Consider the following 18,337-nt stretch of genomic DNA (forward strand, 5'->3'; position numbering starts at 1 on the left):
AACAGCGGCTCTTGGTATTTGCATAAGGCAGTACTGGTGAACTTTTCATACATGCACTTATCATGAGCCTGACCACGCCCACAGCCGGTAAGGCCTCTAAACCCGGTCCTATGCTATGTCATACCCGCAAATTCCTTCAATCTTATCTGGCTACCTAGCTTTCCGTTGCCCTCCGTGTTTGCTTTCACTTGGAAACCAGTCAGTTGCACTTAGTGACCAGCGGATATCCTGCCTATATGCTACGTGCACTGCCCGTGTCGATTCCTTGTTTTAGATTTCAATTGCGATGTCCTTCACACGCATTAGCTGACCGACCCGCCCTTCTCTCTTCCGATATCTCAAGGTTACACCTGTCGTTTTCCCTCCCGTTGCTCGTTGCGTCGTCCTCTCTTTGTAAGCCTACACGTTTCTGCTCAGTAGTGAAGTACCGGTAAGACGTAGCTGCAGCTGCTCCTCGGCAAACGTGTTCCTTTACAGCTTCCAACGTCTCCCTACTGAGATGGTTGCGCATTAATTTATTGGATATAATATTCCGCGTTTTTTTGTCCAGTTCAGTAATCAGAAGTCGTAATTCGCAGTTTACCATGAGGTACCCTTCAGTACCTCATTCCCGATCTCGGGTCCCGAAAACTTTCTATAAACTCGTCGTGAATAGCATTGGGGAGACCATGTTTCCTTGCCTTACACGTACCGTTCTTTATTGGGATTGCATCGTTTTTCTGTAATGTCAACACATGCCACATAGTAAGCTCAGATATTCGAAATCTTACCTCATCTCTCGGGCTCTTCGAGAATGCTCCTCCCGGTGCATTCTGTTCACCAACAAACAGCGATGACACCACGCCAGGCTTTAGAAGAGCAGATTTTAAAGGAGTTCCCATTACGCACACAAATGATAAACACTGATTGGAATTGCTATCACTAAATTGTATCGAGCAAACCAACAGCGGTGTTCAAATGTTTCAAGTATACTGTCGCTAACCGAAGGGATCCGCAGAGTAGCTCGTCTTTCTTCATGAGGGAAGTTGTGATGCGGTACATCGTTCCGGTTGTAGATTCTTTTTCAGCCGTACACGGCGATGAGCGAGCTTTTCCGTCCTGTAGCAGCTCTTGGAAGCGCGAACCATAAACGTAGGCTGGCCAAGTCAATTATCCAGGATAAGAATAATAACTATCGCGGAAAACAGTTAAGAAAATCGGCACACGAACGACTGGTACGCAGCGTCTCCACGGCGGTTCAGCACACACACTACGCGTATTATGGGTGCTGCCATCTTAACTACAAAAAAAAAAAGTCTATTATCTGGGCTATTTGAGAAAACCCCGCTAGGGCACTGTGCTTGGTTCCGCTTTCGTTTTCGCATGGTCCAGCTTTTGTTTGGTGTTCATAATGCTGTCCGTGCAAAATAAAAGCAATTGATGACCCGTCGCGTTGGTACAAATACCGCCGACTACAGGACCTTGAAACGTTAGATGATTCTTCTCCTGCCAGGGCGTTTCTCTCCGTACACCACGAAGCGCTCCTATGCTCCTTCAAGCACTTGGCACTGTTATCTGCTACAGTGGATGACATTCTGCAACCTGTAGGATCAGAGCATTGTGCGCGTTCCACCCTGAGTGCAGTCCTGGACTACATGGAGGTTGCGCAATTGACCGAGCGCCTCTAAAGCTCACCGACTAAGCCTGGAACTCACGGCGAGGAATTTAAGCTTTTTGTGTTACCAGTGCTTTGTAATCGTGCCCCCAACATACCTACTCTACTCTAATTCCCTTCTTCCTTACCTTTTTTCCCAATCCCAAGAGTCGCGGTTGTGGTGTCCTCGCCTGAGAGACAGATACTACTGCGTCACTCAACCACACTTTTCACCTCCTACCAAAATAAAATTGTTTCCCTCTCTCTCACCTCCTATCAAGAATCCCTTCTTTGCCTAGGTATTTTTTCTTGTTTTTTGGAACTGGTGAAAATGCGGTGATCACGGCCAAGTTTGGAGTGCACCAATTATGCAAGTTCATCCATCATGAGCGTAAATACAGTACTCCAGCTCCCCTGTCCAGTTCTTTTAGTCTACTTTACATATTGTTTGCCATGAGTAAGTCCACAATGCACCGTCCACATTTTCATTTTCCTGTGCTCCCCTCTGCCATTATGATCGGGGCTGGGACAATCGAGAGCACCGATTTGTCAAAACGAGTCTGTTTAGTGAGTACCGCTAAGGTGAGGGTGCATGCTTTGTGGTAAAATTTTTCATCTCTGCAGCGCCTTGCACTGTTTGCATTGCACTTCCTGATCAAGTTGATTGATATGTGGGGTTTAACGTCCCAAAACTACCATATGATTATGAGAGACGCCGTAGTGGAGGGCTCCGGCAATTTTGACCACCTGGGGTTCTTTAACGTGCACCCAAATCTGAGCACATGGGCCTACAACATTTCCGCCTCCATCGGAAATGTAGTCGTCGCAGCCGGGATTCGATCCCGCGACCTGCGGGTCAGCAGCCGAGTACCTTAGCCACTAGACCACCGCGGCGGGGCGTCCTGATCAAGTCATTTTCACACAAGTGGAAATTGCACAAACTTAGCTTGGTCACTGACTGAGTGCCCATGGCATAACTGCTCATTTCGTTTACATTACAGAAGTTAACCTAGTGCTGACAGCAATCTACACCTACACTTTTTTGCTACCAAAAAGGGTCAGAAAACCGTACAAGACAACAGCCCAACCAGGTTGAATTTTTATAAACCTATAGCACGCTCACATTGTTCAGATGATCAGTTCCATGATCAATTTCGGATAGGGATGATGTTTACCTGCCCATAAAAAAAATCATGCAGGCCCCGCCCCATTCAGGCTGTGCCGTGGTGTTTTCTAGAATAATTTGCATTGCAGTGGACATGAAAAAATGTACAATCTTTTGTGTGTGTGTATGTGTGTGTGTCTCACAAGGCTGTTTTGTCGACTAAAGGATGCATTACAACACACACAAGAAAAGAGCTACTCTCTAGTGTGAATGCACGTGTGCTCAATCAGGTGGTCTTTCATAGAAATAAATATATCGCAGTGCACAGGAGTAGGGACAATCTCCTGTGTGAAGGCGAATGTACCTAATGCATTTTCATGTCACAAAAGAAGATGTATTGCAGTGGACACAGAGAAATGAATCCTCTCCTGTGTGCAAGCAAATGTGTCTCACAAGGTTTTTTTTTTTCACTCAGTATGCATGCAGTAGAGATAATAAAATGAACGCTACCAAGAGCACATGCAAATGCATCTAACAAGGTTTGTTTTCTTCCCAAAGCACATATCTCAGTGGACACAAGAGAAGCAACGTTCTCTTGTGTGAGTCCGAGTGTGTTGAACGAGGGGGCCTTTAAATGAAAAGGATGCATTGCAGAGTACACAGCAAAAGGGACATTCTTCTGTGTAAATGCGCATGTGCACAAGGAAGTAATTCAGAGAAAAGGATGCACGGCAGTGGACACAAGAGAAAGGTCGCTTTCCTGTGCGAGTGCTCATGTGCTTATTTAGGTGGCTTTTCTGCTCGAAAGATGCCTCACAGTGGGCACAAGAAAAGGGTCGCTCTTCTGTGCGAGTGTGCATGTGCTTACTTAGGTGGCTTTTCTGCACGAAAGATGCCTTACAGTGAACACAAGGGACGCTCTCCTGTATAAGTGTGCATATGATTATTTAGGAAGCTTTTCTGCATGAAAGATGCCTTACAGTGGAAACAAGAGAAGGGTCGCTCTCCTGTGAGAGTGCGCATATGCTTATTAAGGTGGCTTTTCCTCACGAAAGATGCCTTACAGTGAACACAAGGGATGCTCTCCTGTATGAGTGTGCATATGATTATTTAGGTGGATTTTCTGTATGAAAGATGCCTTACAGTGGACACAAGAGAAGAGTCGCTCTCCTGTGTGAGTGTGCATGTGCTTATTTAGGTGGCTTTTCTGCGCGAAAGATGCTTTACAGCGGATACAAGAGAAGGGTCCCTCTCCTGTGTAAGTGTGCATGTGCTTATTAAGGTGGCTTTTCCTCACGAAAGATGCCTTACAGTGAACACAAGGGATGCTCTCCTGTATGAGTGTGCATATGATTATTTAGGTGGATTTCCTGCACAAAATATGCCTCACAGTGGACACAAGAAAAGGGTCGCTCTCCTGTATGAGTGCGCATGTGCTTATTTAGGTGGTTTTTCTGCAAGAAAGATGCCTTACAGTGGACACAAGAGAAGGGTAGCTCTCCTGTGTGAGTGCGCATGTGCCTATTTAGGTGGCTTTTCTGCACGAAAGATGCCTTACAGTGGACACAAGAGAAGGGTCCCTCTCCTGTATGAGTGCGCATGTGCTTATTTAGGTGGTTTTTCTGCAAGAAAGATGCCTTACAGTGGACACAAGAGAAGGGTCGCTCTCCTGTGTGAGTGCGCATGTGCCTATTTAGGTGGCTTTTCTGCACGAAAGATGCCTTACAGTGGACACAAGAGAAGGGTCCCTCTCCTGTGTGAGTGCGCATGTGCTTATTTAAGTTGCTTTTCTGCACGAAAGATGCCTTACAGTGGACACATGAAAAGGGTAGCTCTCCTGTGTGAGTGTGCATGTGCTTATTTAGGTAGCTTTTCTGCGCAAAAGATGCCTTACAGTGGAAAGAAGAGAAGGGTCGCTCTTCTGTTTGAGTGCGCATGTGCTTATTTAGGTGGATTTTCTGCACGAAAGATGCCTTACAGAGAAGACAAGGGATGCTCTCCTGTATGAGTGTGCATATGATTATTTAGGTGGATTTTCTGTATGAAAGATGCCTTACAGTGGACACAAGAGAAGGGTCGCTCTCCTGTGTGAGTGCGAATGTGCTTATTTAGGTGGATTTTCTGCACAAAAGATGCCTCACAGTGAACACAAGAGAAGGGTCGCTCTCCTGTGTGAGTGCGCATGTGCGTATTTAGGTGGCTTTTCCGCACGAAAGATGCCTTACAGTGGACACAAGAGAAGGGTCGCTCTCCTGTGTGAGTGCGCATGTGCCTATTTAGCTGGCTTTTCCGCACTAAAGATGCCTTACAGTGGACACAAGAGAAGGGTCCCTCTCCTGTGTGAGTGCGCATGTGCCTATTTAAGTGGCTTTTCCGCAAGAAAGATGCCTTACAGTGGACACATGAAAAGGGTCGCTTTTCTGTGTGAGTGCGCATGTGCTTATTTAGGTGGATTTTCTGCACGAAAGATGCCTTACAGTGAACACAAGAAAAAGGTCGCTCTGCTGTGTGAGTGCGCATGTGCTCATTTAGGTGGTTTTTTTGCAGGAAAGATGCCTTACAGTGGGCACAAGAGAAGGGTCGCTCTCCTGTGTGAGTGCGCATGTGTTTACTTAGGTGGATTTTCTGCACGAAAGATGCCTTACAGTGGACACAAGAAAAGGGTCGCTCTCCTGTGTGAGTGTGCATGTGCCTATTTAGGTGGCTTTTCTGTGCGAAAGATAACTTACAGTGGACACAAGAAAAGGGTCGCTCTCCTGTGTGAGTGCGCATATGCACGATATAGTGGTCTTTTTTCGTAAAGGATGCCTTGCAGTGCGCACAGGAGAAAGGATGCTCTCGTGTATGAGTACGCATATGCTCAATGAAGTGGCCTTTCAGCAAAAAGGATGCACTGCATCGGGCACAGGAAAAAGACTGCTCTCTTGTGTGGGTGCGCACATGAGTCACCAGCTTGGACTTGTGAATGAATGCAGCTGGACAAAAGTGGCACTGGAAAGGAGGTTCGCCCATGTGTTTCTGAAGGTGCTTGCTCATAGTTGACTTGTCCAGGGTCACATAGGTGCACTGCTGGCAGAAATGAAGTCGGCCTCGTACAGACGACAGTGAATAAGGTTCCAAGGACGCACAAGACAAGGGGCCTGCAAAAGAAATCGACAGCACACCAAGTAGATGGAAATTATGTGTGATACACTACAGATGCATAGACAGATTTTTTTTTTCAGATGGGGAAGAGGGGAAGGTGCGTCTTGATTATGGGAGGGCACCTTGTTGAATTGGTCATGTTTCGCTCTCTATGCCATGGCGAGAAAAATTAAGGGGGGGGCACACAGGGCTGGTGTGCCACCCCCTGGCTATGCCCCTGATACTCTACAAAGAACTGGAGTATGGCAGCATTACTCAATAGTTGCTGTGCATATGTAAGAAAAGTAGATGATCATCTTTTCTCTCACGAATCAAAGGTACTGTGTCTGCAACAGGACACAGACACAGCAAGTGTTACAAATACTACTATTTCACTGCAGATACATTCAATGGCCAACAAATGCGAACAGCAGGAGCCCCAAAAAATATAATACGGTTTAGCTGTCATTCCGTCGCTGTGTCAAAGACATTGAAAGTGTCTGAATGTGCGCAAATAAAAACTAGCCTATTAACTCTTTCCTTACCACGCCACTAGGCATTGTTCACCGGTGAACGATGATTTCGCGCCCCTATTTTTCAAAAAACACCATGCCTATGGACTTGTAGCGCCATCTAGGCAATGGTACACACACTAGAATTGCTTTTTCTGTACGGTTCGCATTTTTACCGCGTGGCGGTGATTTTTAAAGGTCACGCCCGTTCAAAGGTTGAAGCGCATGTGATTCACGCGATGGCGTCAACATCAGAAACCCTGCGCGCTCGAAAAAAAGCGATTTCGCTCGATGCCGACGCCTCGACGAGTGATCTTTTGAATTCCTCGAGTAGTGAGGAATCAGACAACGATGTGGTGACATTGGATTTTAGCTCCGATGAAGAAATTTCATCAGATCAGCCAGGAACGTCAGCTGTTAGTCGCAGGTATGTTTGGTTTTCACCTTCTGTTTTGTTAGTTGTGTTCTGGAGCTGGCTGACTTGCTCTGTATGTGTCCCACATATTGTTATTATTATTTCTAGCGTGTCTACTTCATATGGGGGCGATGTGCTGCCTCCAGCATAAAGACGCGTGGACTTCCGACTCCTGAGGGATCCGGGCATCGACCTCGGCATGGCGCTCCGCAGTCGGGCACATCGGCTGGCACATCAGCTGGTTGGAAGACGTTGGTCTTCCACTGCATTGATATCGCAGCTGTGAACAGCTACATTCTTCTTGAAGCACATCGGAGCCAAAATCCAGAAATACCTGAACTTTCTAGGGTGTCTTGCTTCGATCAGCTGGCTTTTAGGACAGAACTCGTATAACAACTTCTTCAGATAGAGGACACCGCACCAGCTTCTATTCCTCCCACCCCAATTCGGCCACCCACAGCTGTACAGCACCAGCCTGAACGATTGGAGATACGCCGCAACTGTAAGAAGTGCTACCAAGAAAACAAATCCCAACACAAGACAAACGTTTTCTGTCGCACCTGCAATGTCTATTTGTGCTTCACAACAAGAAACTGTTTTGGTGCCTGGCACACTGATCTCCCTGAGTGAACAAATTATAGCTCGAGAAGTTCTTCAGCTATAACTTTAATTTTTTCAATCCTAGTCCAATATCCTGTTTTAAATATTTTGCATCTCTCATAATTTTCCATAATTTTATACCCGGAAGATATAAGTAAATCGTTACGACATTTGTTGTGAACGTATCTAATTATTTGTGTTTGTCAATTTTTGTTACCTATTTAGATCTTCCAGTTCTTCCGTCAAATTTACCTTTCCAACCCTACATTTAGTACTTGCATTTTGGTATGTAATATTTTGCTGTAAAGTTTTTTTTTCTTAAAAAAAAAATCTCACGTAAAATTAACTCAGAACTTCACTCTTTTGCTATGCATCAGGCAATTTTTTTGTAACTCAAAAACAGCTTTGTCAATTTTAACGATTCTTATAAATAATGTTGCCCTGTGATTACTAAACATTTTGTATATTTCGAAATTTCTCAGAAAAATTTTTGTCTGAGATATTGCTTCGTTTTCAAATAAATTTTTTGATATTTTTCATTTTTTTGTATATGAATTTTTCCACCAAATAAATTTTCTTTATTGTTTTAAAATAAAAAGCATTCAAAAGTACATTCATTCCTCTTTATTTTGATGTATTGCGTGGCACTGTAAATCTAGTAGCGACGGCACAGAAAATTCCTAGCTGCAACATACAAAAATAGGCCAATTTTCCCGTGGTAAGGAAAGAGTTAAGCTACTTACTGTACGTCTGTTTACAGAGAAGTACTCGGAGAACACTACACAACTAAATAACCAATTCATAATACAGCACATAAATCCTAGTACAAAAAAAAAGTGATACAGAGAAGGAGGACCTTTTTTCTTTGTTCTGTCTGTTTGTCCAGCCAATGTTGTTGTAATAAGTGACATGGGGCAAAGTAGACAAGCAAACAAAGAATTACAATTACAAAGGTTACAATTACATCATGGTTGTGATTATTTGGAATTACAGCCAAGTGCAAGGTTCGATAGAAACTTGTCTGGTTGCGAAAACTCATGGCAGGAAATAGTAAACACCGACAAATCGTTGAAATGAGAACAAAAATGATGTTTTGCCTTATTATAAAGGTATTGTTCACAAATAATATTCGTGAAAAAGTTCCCCGAAGTAGGGCCAAACTAACAGTTCTGTTTTTGTTCTTTGTTAACAAGGCTCTAGTAAAGCAGGTTCTTTTTATGTTAGTAAGAGCTCTCTAAATTGAAGCCTAGCTGAGAGTATTGATGAAGGATAAAGCCGTTTGCTTCAGAAACAGCACACAAACATTTCATCAAGAATGAAAGCGAGCGAAACCAGTCTTTATAAAAATACACATTTCACAAAAAGGTCGCTGCCTGCAGTGAAGCACTTCTATTAACCCCAACAAGAAAGTTCAAAGCATTAAACAAAATTTAGTTCGCGTACGGGTGAGCGGTGGAGTACGGAAAAATACCAGTTCAGTCTCATCAACTTGCAGAGGCTTGACGGGACACGAGCACATAGTTAACGCGAGTTAGTTGCTTGCAGCGAAGCAACACTGGCGACTGGAAACACGTCGATAAACCAGGGAGGAAGCGTAGAGCAGAGCTTGGGTCCATAGCCCGACGAATGTTGCTTGCCTGTCGGTAGGAAAGTTTGCAGGCCTTGCGCTGGAGTTCAGGACCGGAGGGCTACGGTCTTCTCGAGCTGGAATGCAGCGACCGGAGGCCCTGGCCGGTTGAAGTCTTCTTGGCTTGAGTCTGAAACCCCATGCGCATCTTCAGCGCCAAATTCAGTGACAACCTTCCGCTCGGCAAGTCCTTTTCGAGCTCCCGCAGCTCTTCTGTGGCTCAGAATCTTGCTTGAACACCGGCCCACTTGATGCGTATTGATTGGGTGTGTCAAAACTTTGTGGTCGGTTTCCATTGGCTTTTTTACTGTTGTAATATGTTCACGTCGCCCCACGCATCATCGTGCTCTTGCACGCGACGTCTTTACCATCGTTGTCTACGCAGCACCACGCGTGCACTCTGTCATCTCTTCCTTCTTGTGATGAGCACTTTTCAAAGGTGCGCACTTCAAAAGTGCACCACACTCATCACACCCCCTTAGCAGGGCTGAAATGTCATTTCTGTTTCTGTTTCACCATCGTCGTCTACGCAGCACCGCGCATGCGCTCTGTCATCTCTTCCTTTTTGTGACACACACTTAAGGGGAGATGCTACTCGAAAAACGATTTTCTTTAATAAGAGTCTGAATTTAACACAAATTGGCATGCTAATAGAGTTTTTTCTCCTCTTTTCAAATATGTCATTTATTTTCATGTAGATTGCTTGGTTTTCTTTCTGCAGGTCAGATACTGCAAAATTATGGCCATTGTTATGCAACAATTCTGACCTATAAAAATTTGAGATAAAGCATGCAGATATAGCTGACTATGATCCTTTGGAACTGTAGAGTGCAAAAGCTATATAAACTTTGTGTGTAAAAAGGTGAAATACAATAATAAAATAGAAAAATTGACTATGGCTCTAGTTGCCAAGGGCTTTCAATGTTATGTAATTTTTGAAAAACATAATCAAGCAGCCCTGACAATCTGAATAGATACTGGCTCTCTATGGGCCTTCATCATGCTATGTACAAAATTTCATAGAGGTATGACAATTCTAAGTGTATGAACTAGCGTGTATAAAAAGCACAGATCACACAAAACTGCAAAAGAAGAAAAACGCATTTGAAAGTTTGAAACCTTTTTTTTTTTATCACAGAGTTGTTAGAAATGCATAATCTTTGGCCATAATGTTCAACAGAACTTTGAAAAGCACTGCAAGTTACTAGAACTGTCCTGCAGCATAGGTTGTGCTCTCACGGTCCTTGCGAGCACTCTCTTCTAGCTGTGCCCTTTTCACTCCACGACGACGGTGGGCCTTTGCTTCTGCTGTCAGACGCTCGGGCATTCTCTTGATGCGCCTCGTATCGCGGGAATCCCTGAAAGTAACTTGATCTCTAGATGGCAGTATGTTGAGCTCTTCCAGGATGTGCTCGAAAGTAGCATGACCCTTGTTGAACCACAGGATTGCCATAGCTGCGGCAGTCTCGACAACCGTTCGGGAGACGAACTTAGTCTTGGGACAAAGTAGCCAAATTTTGCTGTTCAGGGATTTCGATGCGTTCTGGGTTTTCCCTTTGATGCATCGAGCAAGGAGCTTCTCATCCGTTAGGCGCTTATAAATGGGCAAAACAGGCAATCCCTGTGCTTTTGTCAGGAGAGGTGTGCGGAGTGATGCAGGTTCACCAAGTGCTTCAGCACGTTGATGTTTGCACCACGACTCTGTTCCTGCAGGGCAAAACTTGTGGCTGCCAGCATTGTCAGTAGAGCATGAGTGGAAGTACGAAGCCCATACTGCAGTGTACATATCCCGTACACTCCCTCTGTTGCTTGTTATGGCAATCCGATAGTATGTTTGGAGCTTCTGAATGGCTGGCTCTTTCATTTTCTGCCCTCGTGGTAATGGCACATGCAGCTTCCGTAGCGCGGTGCCAAGTCTCTTGGCCTTATGATTAGTGCAGTCTTCTTTTTCTATATTGACAGCACCATAGACTTTTGACTCTGCAACTGCACTATATGCTTTGCTGTCACCGTCACTCAAGAATGTCATGAAATGCAGTGGGGTGTCATAAGTCAATGTTCTCTGCCAAATGCGCATTGCAGCCTCCGTTTCCATGGCATGGGAGGAACAGTCTGCATTTTTTTCACAGACTGGGCCATGGAATGCCCGCCACACTTCCTCGTCTGGGCCCATATCCTTGTGCCTACTGCATGTCAGGCAGTAATTTGATATGACCTCGAAGTCTAAGCAGAAGCCAGTATCTAAGGAGATAACTGCGCCAATCCCGTTGTGGCTTTTGTGGCCCCTCTTCTTCCAAGTGCCGTCGAACATAACAGCCACATCAGTTTCGCCTGCTACTTCTTTCGTCAACTCTCTGGATTGGCGCAAGTTTTCATTCACAGCTGCCATGGCAGCGGTGTTCACCTTCTTTGCTATAAAAAAAAATCCTCGGTGGTGCATTGGCTTTGGGAGTCCAATAATGGAGCAAAATCTCGACAATTGCTCATGCCAAATGCCGACAGCGCGTGCAGCCACCACCGCCTTCACATTTACAGCGAAACTATCTCAGGAGCTCCCACTGTCGTACCGTTGGCTCACTCGGCTGCTGCCGTCCGCCGTAACACGCAGTGACGTATAGGAGCACGAAAGAACAGTCGCTGAGCATTCGCTGTTTTCGCAATGAAGTTCGAGGAGCGACGAAAGTCCCTTGAGCTTTTCTGCCGGCTCCCGAACGGCAAGTTTTTGAATACCGCAAGCAGGGCATGCCGCACCTGCAACAAGTGCCGTCAGCAAGAGGGTGTCGCACAAAACTGTCGTTGCACAAACCTCATTGCGCTGTCTTTCGTCTTTTTCGAAGAAGCCAAGCTTCTTTTTCGAAGCACTGACGAAAGAAAGCGCAGCGTCAATCCCTTCATCACCGCCACTGTCGCTCGCGCACTCGTCGATGCCGCCGTCAGGCCTAGCACACGTAGGTGCGTTCTCGTTCGTCGCCGTCGTTCGGGGCGCTTTACGCCGCCTTCCCTTGAACTTGTGCCTCGTTTGAAACTTCTGCCGTCTCACGTTGCACTTTTTTGGGCTTGTTATCGCGGAAATATGCGTAGATGTGCAGAAAAGCAGACGGACCAAATGCCGATGGCCGCCACCAATACAGCTGACAACGACTCGGTAGCCAATGGCGATGCGGCTTAGGGTGCCGCGCGTTTCAAACCGCTCAAACCACGTGATAAAAAGGCCTCGTTTTTAATTTTTTTTTTGCCCACGTACGAAACTGGCGGTCGTCGGAGCTGTAAGAAGAAGGCCGGACGCAACTTTCCCAACCGATCACGATGGCGGGCGGCACTGCGACAGAAAGCAGCGCGCAGTCAAAGATGGCCAATATCGGCGCAAATTCACAAAATTTTGAGCCACCGCGATGCCTTCAAATACATTTTTTTTGCATTTTGCGGTTCGAATTTAGTTTTGAAATTTTCACAGATGAAAGAAGGTTTGAAGATTACAATGCAATAAAAATAAAAAATACAAGAAATTTCGCTAAAAACAAGATTTTTCGGCTCGCATCTCCCCTTAAGTGCTTACTGTTAGCACCGTAGAATGAATTACAAAAAACACATCAATGTTAGTAGAAGAAGGAAGTGTGTATATTACTGCCACTTGATGCATCTTCCTCTACTGTCTTTATTTAGTTTCATTGAAAGGATAATCATACCAGGGAACACAAAATCGCTTATGAAACATGTTTTTGCATCTTGCAGTATCTAATCAAAGTGCCACTGCTGGACAATGCAGACCTATCGACAAAACTGTGTTTTTTATTGTGAACAGATGTGTCAAAAGAAAAGGATCCATTATTAAATTCCTAGACTGAACCAGTATATTGTAACACAAGTAATTTTTCCTTAAATTCCCGATTCAAACACAAACACTACAATTAAATCAATTATTCTCAAATTCAATAGTATATTATGGACTAACCTTGGGAAAAGTGACTGGTCAACTTTGTAAATTTCAATGCTACCACTCTCAGGCAGCAGTCTAGATATGATCACATTGCCATCACAAGCCAGAGTTGATAATGGATTTCGCTGCAACTCATGGTGCCAATTAATAAATAAGCTTTAAAAGGAATCTATGCCAATTCGCATGTGGCAATATACCAAGCCTACAATTTTCGGCTGTGGATTGAGTGCTACAGGTAATTAATAATTGTTGGCTATGTCCATAGCTTGGCGAAAATTGTCGAGCTCACTCAGACTCACTAATGAAAGATATTTTAAGCTTGGGGCTCATTCGGACTCAAATTCGCCAAAGGTATCCCGAGCTGGAGTCACTTGGACTGAAACCAGCCAAAATATTGCTCACCTGGACTCACTAAGACTCAGACTCGTGGCTTGATCTCAGTGTGATTGAGTCTGAGTCAGTTGACTCATGAGTCGATTCGCCGAGCTATGGGTATGTCTTAAAACCACGGTATGATGTCGTAGTGAATGGCTTCAGTTGTTTCTACCGCCTGGAGTTCTTTATATTGCACACGAATCTTAGCACACGAGACAGAAGTTTTTTTGCCTAAATTGATAATGCGGCCACCACAGCCGGAGTTTGAATCTGGGACCTACAGATTAGCAGCCTCACAACATCATCACTAGACCACTGTGGCGCGTCAGGAGGAATGTAGTCATTTGTAACACCCAGATTTAAATCTTGGTTGGGCTGCAGTTCTATACCTTGGGTCTCAATGTCCGCAAGCCAGGCAAATCTTGGCAGCTCACTTTCGACAATTACGAAGCCGCATTTCACTCCGATTTATCAATAATCAACGACAACTTGAACCTCGATACTAAAGAAGCTGAAACTATTTATATAGAGAAAATATGTTTTCTAATATGATTGCTTACATTACGAGAGCTTGATAATCGTAATTATTTTGAGCATGTGACTTTAGTGTGCTCCTTATGCAAACTTGCAACTTGCAAGTAGCCAGCTGACAATTTCCAGGGGACTCTAGAAATTGAGGTCTCTTTCGTTTTTGGTAGCCACCTTCTGCTCTCTAAAATCGATTTTAACCAACTGAAATTATTTACATTCTTCAGTATTTTTCTTGTCTTAAGTTAGAGAAATTTGTCTAGTGAAAGCAAATAATAATGCTAAATACGTAATTTTGGAAAAAGATGCATGTTTTGACTCGTATCTTTCATTATATTACATATTCCACAGTGTACAGCTCGTGCTACTTTCGTGACATTTTGTAGTTCGTTTGAATGCTCGCTTATGTGCGGACACTAGAAACAGAATTGGCCGATTTGGCACTTCGTGAAGTTGCCGCTTAGATTCATTGCTGTGATAGTGCTGTCCTTCAACACCACTGTGCTTACTCTGCGGGTGGGACCTCTCCTACAGTTAAATTTTAGTTGCTTTTGGAGAGGAGCTTCCGCAGTCATGGAATACCTGGCACACACACATCCTTTTTTCTTTTCGTAATCAGTTAAAAAAACAATAAATAAAATACATATATTGATTAGCATTATGAAAAATCAAAAGATGAATTGAATCGCACCTGGTGCCACTGAAATACAAAAAAAAAAGACGTTAGAATTGTGCTCGGTAACTAAGCCTCAATATGCTCAAATTTTTCAAGCCTGAATCTTATGCCTCAACATGCCTACAGTCTAACCCAACTTGTTTTGCGCAGCATAACAACTTCATTCTGCCCAAAATATGAACTAATTTGGCAAACAGACAGTTCATTTTGCGGCCAAATCATTATGGAATATATTGCCATTTTTAATAAAAATTAAAAAAACACATAACTTTTACCATAAATTGAAGAAGTTTTTGTTATGCAACACTGACTCTTCTGCTTAACCAGTTTCTCCCTCGCTATGTCATTCTCTTTTCAGTCTCTTGCTTTTTTTTCCCTTTTCATGTCATGCTATCCATACAGATATATATAAATATATTTTACGGTTTATATTTCCAATTGCATATAGTTGATGAGAGCATCACCATTTAATTGTATCTGTATTTCGATTTTTTAACCTTGTATTCTCTTACTTTCGCACTGTTGTTGCCAATCAAATACTCATGTATACATTTCATTGGAGGTCCCACTTCAGTGTATACTACAGAACCTCCTTCTGTATATTCTTTTTTGTACATCTTATTATGAAATAACAAAACTTGATTTGAGTCATATGGCAAAACAGGTACTGCTGTGCTCGCACTTTGTATTTGGGAAAATTGTCAGTTATGTTCAAGATATGCTCTTTCCACAGACGTATATGTTCTTTTTTATTGTGAGTATGAATGCATTCTGTGCAGCTGCTTCAATTTATAATCATTTTATCTGTCACCAACAGCAAATGACTAGATGGTTTTGTGTGAACTTATCAAACATCATTTTTTGATTGTCATTAATTTTTGTCCTATTTACATGTTGTCGCCTAATACTATTCTGTAGACATATTGCGGCACGGGGGTACAGTGCAACTACTCAATTTCACATCACTTTCGTTGTTGCGAGAAGCTTCATTCAATTCTCCTCTCACACGGCTATCCCACTGTGATTACATAAGATTCCAGTGAGCTCACTAGTGATCACAGATTCATCTATGCCTTCAAGCTATGCATACGAAAACTGATCTTTATTCGTGTATGTGTAGAAGACTCTGTGCACGGTTGGCGCAGAAGCCTTGCTCCGGATCCAGCTGCACACAGTCGTAGCGCGCATGTTTGACTTGGTACAAAAATGTGATTAATCGCAGGTGCAACTAGTTTGTCAAATAAGGCAACAGGCTAGGTCAACAAACAATTTTCCTAGGTACACTAGCAGTAACAAATAATGCAGAAACATTGCTAAGAGGGAAAACCCGATCCATGTAGAAAACAAAGGTTACGGGTTATAACTGTGGTTGATTGACGGCTCACAGATCTTGAGGGTGATGATGGTGACGACTGGCCGGTTGCGCACTAGACTCATTTACAACTTTTTCCACATAGTAGCTATAACAGGAGGGCAACTGACATATTAAAAGTTGTTCGAGAATCATCTAATAAATGAAAAATATTTATATTTCTTTAATTAGCCTATTGTTTGAGGCTATTCATGGTATGCTGCTGTAACCTTTAGGAAGCTCAAAACTCGTCCTACCTTTTTTTACGAATCATTCAAAGTTTGTGAAAAATTAAACTGCTTCCTCAACCTTAAAATCAGCCGTAACCAAGGTTTCTACCCACTAATCTTGTATCTGTGCTATGAAGCATACCTTCACAGTGCAGACAAAGGGGCTGGGAAGTGCTGGGCACCTTACACATACGCTAGCAACGTGTACATAAACGCTAATCAAAGTCGTGGAAAATCGGGACGCTATCAAGACAGAAAAGTTGAGACAAGAAAACTACGGATCGGTAGCAAGACTACCATTTGTAGATAAACTGTTGCATAGTTTGAGCAAAGTTAATGACGGGTATGGGATTAAATCAGTCCTCTAGGCTCCTAAAAAAACTAGCTACAATTTGTCCAATGTGTGAAGCAGAAGATGTGCCTGCGGCGAGCAGCAACGCCAACGCCCGGCTCTCTCGGCTCATGCTTCGGCTCGCTGCTGTGCTGATCTCTGCTGGACGGTTCTTCACGCTGTCTTGCCGTTGTCGTTATCGACTAATAAACCTTGTCACATTTGGTGGAGAGTGCTGTTTATCCCGGTCGCTACACCCTGGAACTGCGAAGCCGCACGCTACCGCCCGTCATGACTGACAATGCCAACCCATCGGCATCGTCGCCCCAGTTCAACTGCCCTGGCCATCTTAGGCTACGGGACCCGAAGGTCTTCAGCGATACGGATGGGACCGACGTGGAAGACTGGCTTGAGCACTACGAGCTGGTGAGTGCCAATAATAAGTGGGATGAAGCCGACAAGCTCGGCCATGTCATATTTTATCTCACCGGCGTCGCAGAATTGTGGTTTAACAACCACAAACACAACATTCCCACATGGGGCGTCTTCAAGACGTCATGTGCTGAAGTGTTTGGTCGGCCGGCTGTCCACAAGCAGCGGGCAGAACAGCACTTGCGCATCTGCTCTCAGCCGACTGGTGAAAATTTCACCAGCTATATTGAGGATGTCGTCGACCTTTGTCGACGCGCGAATGACACTATGCCCGAGTCGAACAAGGTCAAACACTTCCTGAAGGGCATCGACGATGGCGCATTTCAAATGCTCTTGGCTAGAAATGCGAGCACAGTTTCTGAAGTCGTCAACTTATGTCAGAGCTACGACGAGTTGAAGAAGCAACGCTCTCTGACTCGACCTCAGCATGGTGGTGAGTCGCTGTCCAGTTTCGACACCATGCCTGACAATTCACCATTGCTTTAGCAAGTCCGAGCCTTCGTCCGTGAGAAAGTCGCCCGCCAACTTTCTCTAGTGCCTTTTGCTCACGAGACCACCACCCGTCTACCCGCCCCGCTTCGCACTGCTATATCGAAAGAGGTTACACAAGCTGTTCCCCTTGCGCACTACAAGCCGCCTCTATCTAGTTGTGTCCACTGCCCGCGTGTCGCACAGCCCGTAGGTGCCCCTGTCGCCTATCCACCAACATTCAGCCTGTGGCCGCGCCCCTAACGTATGCAGCGCAGCCTGTGGCTCCTCCTGTCACCTGTTCGCAAAAGATGCAGCCCGTAGCCGCCCCGCTCACATATGCAGACGCTGTGCGTAGGCTTCCGCAACCGCCCTACACCACCCGCTCACAGCGCGCCCACCCGGCTGCTTATACTAGACCTTGGGCGGCACCACCAGTCGCCAATCCATGGAGGACGCCCGATAACCGACCGATTTGCTACGCCTGCTTCACTCCCGGACACGTTGCCCGCTACTGCCGCCGTCGACCTCAGCTGTTCGGCAACTATGCCCGGTCGTCGCAACCAGGCAGCCAACCATTCGACCAATACGGGCCGGTCTCGTCACCTCGCTATGCCCCTACTGACTACCTTGACTTACAGCCGCAGCGCGCACCGTCTCCTCGTCGGCGATCGCCCTGCCCCATGCGTCGCCGGCCCCGACCTTCCGAACAGCAAAACTAAGCACCGCAGTTCAAGAGGCAAGAACTGCGCCGTTTTCGAACTGTCTAAGCCCTCGCCCCTCTCCTGCTAACGTGGTCACAGTAACTGTTGAAGGTTACTGTACTTTCGCCCTTGTGGACACCGGCGCAGCTGTTTCGGTTATTGCCGCTAATCTCTGCCGTTTATTGCGCAAAGTCACGACGCCGCTTTCGGGACTGTCGCTCCACACCGCAAGCGCGCAGCAAGTAACGCCTCTCGCAGCCTGCACTGCAAGAGTGTCCATCGAAGGCAAT

At 45.0% G+C, this 18,337-nt stretch overlaps 3 protein-coding genes across 3 annotated transcripts in view; all 3 read right to left on the bottom strand.

Moving 5' to 3' along the window:
- The window catches only part of LOC142804030 (uncharacterized), a 42,375-nt gene extending 39,808 nt beyond the window's left edge, over nucleotides 1-2,567 (bottom strand). Inside the window, exon 1 of the mRNA XM_075890537.1 lies at nucleotides 771-2,567. Within this exon, the coding sequence (XP_075746652.1) occupies nucleotides 771-881 (111 nt within the window). The 5' untranslated portion in view covers nucleotides 882-2,567. The remainder of the gene's footprint in view (nucleotides 1-770) is intronic.
- Nucleotides 2,568-2,714: 147 nt separating this feature from the next.
- On the bottom strand, nucleotides 2,715-4,675 carry LOC142804031 (uncharacterized). The gene has a single exon (XM_075890538.1). The coding sequence runs from the start codon at nucleotides 4,673-4,675 to the stop codon at nucleotides 4,046-4,048; it is 630 nt and encodes a 209-aa protein (XP_075746653.1). The 3' UTR covers nucleotides 2,715-4,045.
- LOC119185951 (uncharacterized) overlaps nucleotides 4,460-18,337 on the bottom strand; it is a 30,110-nt gene continuing 16,232 nt past the window's right edge. Inside the window, exon 3 of the mRNA XM_037434755.2 lies at nucleotides 4,460-5,878. Within this exon, the coding sequence (XP_037290652.2) occupies nucleotides 4,713-5,878 (1,166 nt within the window). The 3' untranslated portion in view covers nucleotides 4,460-4,712. The remainder of the gene's footprint in view (nucleotides 5,879-18,337) is intronic.

The sequence above is a fragment of the Rhipicephalus microplus genome, chromosome 3 (assembly GCF_043290135.1).
Source record: "Rhipicephalus microplus isolate Deutch F79 chromosome 3, USDA_Rmic, whole genome shotgun sequence".
In the NCBI taxonomy this organism is placed as follows: domain Eukaryota; kingdom Metazoa; phylum Arthropoda; class Arachnida; order Ixodida; family Ixodidae; genus Rhipicephalus; species Rhipicephalus microplus.

Bases quoted from the DNA above. Each gene is read 5' to 3' on its own strand.
- LOC142804031 (XM_075890538.1), bottom strand. From the start codon at position 4,675: ATGCGCACTCAAACAGAAGAGCGACCCTTCTCTTCTTTCCACTGTAAG.